General features: G+C 41.5%; 1 protein-coding gene and 1 pseudogene across 1 annotated transcript; one reads left to right on the forward strand and one right to left on the reverse strand.

Annotated features, from left to right (window-relative positions):
* LOC137969473 (uncharacterized) overlaps positions 1 to 4,076 on the reverse strand; it is a 5,212-nt pseudogene extending 1,136 nt beyond the window's left edge.
* LOC137978126 (uncharacterized) lies at positions 111 to 1,490 on the forward strand. The gene has a single exon (XM_068825254.1). The coding sequence runs from the start codon at positions 435 to 437 to the stop codon at positions 1,377 to 1,379; it is 945 nt and encodes a 314-aa protein (XP_068681355.1). The 5' UTR covers positions 111 to 434; the 3' UTR covers positions 1,380 to 1,490.
* Positions 4,077 to 7,500: the final 3,424 nt, after the last annotated feature.

Below are 7,500 nucleotides of genomic sequence, written 5' to 3' on the forward strand. Positions count from 1 at the left end.
TTTGGCTTTTTTTTGTCCGCTGACAATTTGTCTGTTGTCCACGCTCCATCGCACTAGCGTTTTGTTTACGTTGGACAAATCCGAAATGTTTACATTTCGTCAAACTTGTGACCTTTCCATTATCCAATACTTGGCGGGAAATCATATTTCATAACAACATGATCCCAAGACGTTTTCTGCTTTTTGTAGCTGCAGCATTTGTCCTACAATTTCAGATGTATGCTCAGCTGAGGATGATGCTGATAATTTTGTCTCTTGCTCAATTTCAACTAGAGGGGAGAGCTTTTCTGAGATTGTTCGAGATTCGAAGGCGAAGACGACATCGGCGTGGACATCCATACTTTTGGGTTCTCCCTCGACCCGCCGATTCATGGTTTGATATTCATTAGAATGACCCAAGAATCCCAGACGAATATTTCAGGAAACAGCTTCGAATGAGAAGAGCTACTTTCCGTTTGCTTTTGGATGTCCTTCGCCCATACATCACAAGACAAAACACTCGTTTTAGAAGGTGTATTGAGCCAGAAAAGGTATTGGCAATTGGGCTCACGCGCTTAGCTCATGGAGGAACATACGTTTCGATTGGGCCTGGTTTTAACGTTGGGACAACGACAGTAATCGAGGCCGTCGAAGACGTCGTTACAGGACTGGGTTCTATAAAACATGATTATATCAAATTCCCAGAAACTGAAGCTCAACTTGTTGAAACGAGGGAAACTTTCGAAGAGCTTTCTGATCTTCCAAATGTGGCTGGTGCAATTGATTGCACACATGTCACGATCAAAGCCCCTACTGACAGCAGAGTCGACTACTTCAGTCGATTCCAGCGCTACGATATAATCGTCCAAGCCGTGGCTGATGGCAAGAAAAGATTCCTAGATGTAGCAGCTGGCTTTCCAGGATCCCTGCACGATGCACGCGTGTTACGGAACAGTCGCCTTTACAGACGATGCGAGAACCAAGAATTATTGACTGGTCCTATTATGAATGTTCTCGGCCGAGAGATTGGTCCATATTTGGTGGCCGATAGCGCCTATTTTTTGGCTCCCTGGTTACAAAAAGTTTACCCTGAAGGAACGCTAGATCCCGACGAAATTGCATTTAATGAGGAACTTTCCTCGGCCAGAGTTTCCGTGGAGTGCGCTTTTGGAATTCTGAAAAGTCGTTGGCGTATTTTGACAAAGCAAATCGAAAGCGGGGTTAGTTCTTTGAGTGATACAGTTGTAGCATGTGCTGTTTTACACAATTTCTGCATTAATGCGGGCGATGAATGGGAATGGGATGATGGCGACGACGACGGAGGAAATGATAATGATGCAAATGTTTTGAAGGATGGCGACGATATCAGAGAACTACTAAAAGAGTACATTGCCACGTGATTTTATTTATCATTGATCTCTTAACAATAACATATTGTTTTGACTTATTTTCGTTTTGTTCGTGTTTTCTTGATCATATAAACTTTGTAAAAAAACTGGAACGAAAACTTATAAACGCGCATCTAGAATATAGCATTGCTTTGAACTGCTACTTGATATTTAGGATGTAATAGACTATCAATATAGCAAACGATCCTCTCGCAGCTCTTTAAAATAAATGTTCTATAAAAACAACAAAGTGTTCAATATAAACAGTGAAGCTGGCCTTGGCCAGCTTCACCTGGAGGCTTGCAACTACAACTTGATACATAAAAAGAGGTGGTCCAGACCGCAAGCTACTATCTCTTTGCAGTTTCAGAGTAATTGTTTAAAAAGCAGGATAAGTGAATAGGATAAACGAAAACTGTTGCCTTTAATTTTTTCTATAGCCTTGGTCAGAGCAGCGAGGAAACCAGTCATGGCCTGAGTTTGCTCTCGTTGCATTTCTTGCATTTGCTCTACAGCATTTGCCAATCTATCACCCTGGCGCTCCACTCTCTCGGTAAATCTAGCAAAATCCTCAGAATCGTCGTTCTCCAGGCTTCTCTTGCGCCCTTTTCCCTTTCCTTTTCCCTTCTTCCTCTCGCTCCTGCTTTTGACTTTGATTCCCATTGCTTGAAGGGCTTCCTCTGCCTGATCCGAGGTATATCCCTCCTCCTCGTCACCAGCAGGCGAGTCGGGCAATGTCTCCTTGTTTTTCGCGACTGCATTTGCAGTTTCCCGCACGTGCTTCAGAGTAACAACATCCCTGCACGCGGTCAAAGACATCACAATGTTCGCAGGTTTCATTATTTCCTCCCGTCTGCTATCGATTCCAGTCCTTGGCCTCTTTGTACTTCTTTTTTAAGTGTTTAATTTTTCTCTCGCACTGACTTGGAAGGCGCGCTAAGTTGAATTGCTCGTTTATTTTAGAGGCGATTTCACCCCACACTTTCCTCGACTGTTGGCTCTCCAGCCTTGATATATTCGCCTCCCACAGATCCACGAGGTATTTCACCTGGTCCTCTGTCCATCGGTCTTGTGTCGTCTTGCCCTGTCTCTTGTCCTGCTTCGTGTTTCCTTCAGTGGAAGTGCTGGCAATCTCGTATGTCGGAGTGCTAGTTCCACTAGCACTACTTCCCGACCGAGGACTGCTACTCCTCTGTCCTGGCGGAGAACTACTGGTAGTAGCATGGGGCATCGAGGTCGTGGAATTCCGATATGGATACGAATCATAAAAGTTTTGGAAGAAATAACCCGGAGGATAGCAAAATGGAAAGCTATTTGGCGGGATGTTTTGGTCCAACATCTTGCAAACTGAAGAACGCGCGAAAACCAAAGGTCACGTTGTACTCATCATTTTTGATGTTTCAATTAAAAAACAAACACCAGCTATTGTATTCTCTGTTGTCCTGCCTCGGAGCAGGACATCGCAGCCTTTGAAGTTTGGCTGTCCTTCGGAATGTTTGGCAAACTCGAAAATACGCGATCGCATTAGGAGAAATGAAGCGTTGACAGATTTTTGACATAAAATAAACAATTTTTGATTTGTCTGGCTCTAGTGCGATTCGGCCCTAAGCAACTCAGCTGCTATTGTCGGTTAAAAGAGACTACATTTTTTTCTGTATTTTTGCCGCCTAATTTTCCAATAAAGCTGCCTACTGCAAAACTTGAGACAAACGTGGGTTAAGTACACATGAAAATAATATTAGAGTCAGTCATTGTCAAGCTCAACTTCAGTCACTCTTTGTTACTCAAGTCTGTTGCCAATTATTATACTAATTTCGCATTAAAATTTTTGTCACAATTAGCTGGTACTTAAATTATTGCAGTAATGCTAATCAAGGCAGTTTAATCAACCAACAGAAGTAAATTAACTAAGAAGCCGAAGGTAGAGAGGTTCACTCCCAGTCAAGTTAGGAAAATATTGTAAAGTGCATGCCTATTAGGTGGGAAGAAAGTGCCAGTTGCCATTATTGTGAAAACTCATTTTTAAGTTCTTTGTTAAGCATTCAGGCTTGTCTTCATGAGGAGATGACACAAAAGTGTTTCAGTCTACACGAACTTTCGCAAATATGAACACCTAGAAATCACAAGACTTACATCTTACCATATTTCGACACAATGTGCTTCGTCAACCACGCAAGCAACAACATTTCTTTTGAAAACTTGGGTTTTCATCAGCTCCCGTCCTTCCTTACTCAATAGTGCCTCTGGGTGTGAGAAGATAATCTGAATGTCTCCTTTCACTAATTTCTCACTGGGACTTTTTAACTTCAACTCTGCGGCAACGGTAGAGTTTTCCCTATCAGGATCGTCCTTTTCTGGACAGAATAGACTTTCACAATCTGCAGAGTCGTCACTGACAAGCTGCAGTACATCGGCAGAAACTCCTCTATCTTACAAAACCTTCAAGTGATCTTCTATTATGGAATTTAAGGGACATACGAAGAGTACGATGTTTTTCTCACGTTTGACTGGCAAGAAGTCAGGAAGGAGCTGGAACAGCAGTGATTTACCGAAACCAGTGGGAAGAACGGCTATTACATCATGACAATTTAACATATGTTCAAAGCACTTCACTTTAAGAGGCTTTAAAGAAAAAGAAGGAAATTTAAGGCGATTCAGGGCCAAACCAAGCCGACTGAGCACGAACAGTTTGTGGGTTCTTTCCGCCATACTGTGGTGTAAACTTTTGCTGAGGATCCGGGCCTTACTTGCATTTATTATTACATGCTAATTTATTACACCCAACTTTTTTGGGTGTTTGAAAATCACGTGATCGGCCGATGCCAGGGTCTTTTCCCGCCCATCCTCTCCTCGGCGGAGAAAAGCCCTGGGAACGAGGTTGACGTGTTGTTTCACGTGTTAGGAATACGCTGAGTTGCGTCATACCCCAACTTGCCCTTAATTTATGCACGCTCCCTTCTGTTTTTTTTTTTTAATGATGACGTCATTTGATGACTACCTGTCAAATGGGTCTGAAGGGTCCGATACTACTACTTCAACTGCATTCAGAATGTCAGACTGTACTTTCAATAAGGTAGTTTCCGTACTGTGAGTGACTTTTAGGCAGATTGAAATATTTCCTGGAGTCCATTAGTGTTATGGTACTCAATGAGCTGACAAGCAGCAGCTTTCTAGACTTGAGATTGGTCTTAAGTGAGGAAATAGCTCATGGTCCAAGGATTCCTTTTTGAGCTTGGGTCTTACCATTGCTTGTTTAAAATGGCATTAATGCCAAGTTGACAATTATTGCAATGACCGGTAACAAGACATCCAAGCACTCCCTTAATAAGATAGAGGGTAAGGGATCTAGATCGCAAATCTTGAGGCCAAATGAGACTAAATATTTGCTGATGTCCTTAGTTCTCACAGTTCGAAAATCTAGAAGTTCCTATTGACATCAGGAGAAATCAGGCAGTGGGTTGACTATAGATTCAGATTCTTGACAAAAGTACTCCTCATCTCGGATATCTTTTCGTGAAAGAAAGCAGCAAAATCATTTGCAAGTTGTTCCTTCGATGGTGATGTAGGATAACGGGATTCCGGTTTTCTGTAAAGAAACTAATCGATGGTTTTGAAGAGAACGTTTTGATTCCCTTCAGCAATGATACAAGAATAGTGATTAGATTTCGCACTTATTATCATATCATATCATTGACCACACCACATTGCGTAATATACAGCTCCCTGTCAATGATAAGGCACGGTTTGCGCCATCGCCGCTCCAGCTCCCTGCGCTGCTTCTTCTTCTTCTTCTTCTTATACCAGGGTGCTTGAGGTCTAAGAATGATTGAACGCTTCTTAATCGGTGCCTGTGCGTGTAGGAGATCAGTCAGTGTGTTCTCAAAATTATCAACAAGGGGTATAAGATCCATACCCGAGTAATCAGACAGTAGAGTTGACGTCTTGATATCAGTCCGTAGTGATTCAATATCCACTTTCCGCTCAAAAGGTGGCTTTTTGAGCTTCACTTGGGAGTGAACAGCATAATGATCACAGAGTTTCGGGTTGATTACATCAGACCTGATGCGGACTTCAGATAGAAATGTCATCATCAGACGAGTGATGAGAAGATGTAAGGTGTTTCCATTCTTGTGGTTAAGTCCACTAACATGTTGTAACGCAACAAGATTGAACGCCTTTAACATGCGGAGAAACGTTTTTGCATAGGTTTCTGAAGGCTTGTTTACATGGAAATTAAAATCGCCAGATATCAAAAGTTGGAAGGAAGTAATTGCCAGAGCTCCCAGCAGAGTGATAAATTCTTCTTAGATGGCGGGGGCCTGTATGCAATGACGAGTCTAGCACAGGCATTTGTATATTTCACAAGCAGATACATACATTGAAATGACCTGAACTCAGACTCTGTTTCCTAATTTGCTGGGATTTCTTAGCAAGCAGTCCTGTACCTCCACCATTTGCATGAGCTCTTGGGATGTGATGAAAATCATAGCCAGCTGGACAAATTTCTCTCACGTGATTCATATCCTTGTCCCCAGGATCAAGCCAAGTTTCAGTAATTGCAATCTGGTCGAGATCATGTTTGACAACATAGTCCTTGATCAAAAGCGGTTTGTTCCTGATAGAGCGCGTATTTACAAACAAAAATTAAGGAGTCTTTTGCCCTTTTTTGTATCCGGATGGGATTAGGCTTCTCGGTTGAACTTTAATAATTAATTCGAGCGGGAAAAACAAAACCACTGGAATGACGAGGGTTGCATAATACTAATATTCTGTGCTATTCCGCTTTAAGTTGTTTTCCAGCCCTCGTACGGCGGGTTTTGAGGATCCCATGCTGTTTGAGAGTAAGGAATACGGACTGAACTGGGAACGGCGGAGCCCGTACGATGAAGAGCGATAAGTTCACGACACGAGTATATTATTGTTCCATTGTTCATGGCAGAAGAAGTTTCATCGAGTTGGTTGGGTCCTGGGTTTGCCTTCACATCCATAAATATCGTAAGATCTTGTACGAATAGTTTGTCTTGGAGCACCAGAGTTGCGTCGCTATGCTATTTTCAGGTTTAAGGCTAATCGTGTTCTTATTTGAGGGGTGCTTAGTGGGAAATTAGCCTGAAAGTGTTCTTAAAATGTTCTTAAAATTGGTTTCAGAAATACTTCAAATTATATATTACTATAGGTTTAATTAACATGCAATGCTGTTTTGTAATAGATTTTATAGTTTGTAATGGTCCTGAACACCATAGTACTTTCATATAAGTTACTGTACTGTATTGTTTCCTTATCCTAATTCCCTTTCCCTTTTATTAAGAACATGTTTTATTTATCAGGCTGAATTTATTCTTATTTATGTGGTGCTTTATTGGCTAAATTTCAGCCTGATGTTCTAAATCCATTTGTTCTTATATGCGGGTGTTTAGTATCACTTAAAATTTAGAGAGGGTAGTAAGGTGGCTCAAACCAGTTTCACAACTTGAAAGAAACGTTCTTATTAGAAGGATGGACACTACAACACTTTGTCACTTCACAGCAATGTTGCTGGAAAAGATTCGGTCATTTTTGTTACGTAAAACGTTACCGTGGCAACAGAAAAGTCCCGCAAAAACACCCCATAACCCCAAAACGAACGCGGTGACCCCACTTATTTATTTCTGAAATGTAATCAGTATGCCAGGGTGAAACTTTCTGCAAAGTTTAAAAAAATTCTGTGGAGTGGATTCAGAGCCACCTTAAATAATTGAAAATAGGTAGCTCTGAATCCGCTCCACAAATTTTTTTTTTTTAAACTTGGCAGATATTTTCATCTTGGCTTGCGGATCACACTTTTCTGCAATAAAAAATTGGAGTCAGAGAGTTAGTTTTTCAAATATGATCAACTAAAGCCAAAATATAGGGTATTTTGCAAGGCTTTCCTGTTGCCATGGTAACTTGTTACGTCACGAAAATGGCGTCATCTTCTGATGTTTCACATGGTGCCATAACCTTGTTGTGCCGTGGTAGTGTTGTAGTGTCAATTGAATCCTTCTATTAACAAGGATTCTTGAAAGTATTGAAACTGGTTTGAATGCCTCCAGGAGAGGCATTTCCAACAATTTTCTGTGGTAAAGCCAGACCTGAAAACGAGGATCGAAAAATA

This window comes from Montipora foliosa, chromosome 1 (assembly GCF_036669935.1).
Source record: "Montipora foliosa isolate CH-2021 chromosome 1, ASM3666993v2, whole genome shotgun sequence".
NCBI classification, from domain to species: domain Eukaryota; kingdom Metazoa; phylum Cnidaria; class Anthozoa; order Scleractinia; family Acroporidae; genus Montipora; species Montipora foliosa.

Coding starts and splice junctions, on each gene's coding strand:
- LOC137978126 (XM_068825254.1), top strand. CDS start 435: ATGAGAAGAGCTACTTTCCGTTTGCTTTTGGATGTCCTTCGCCCATAC.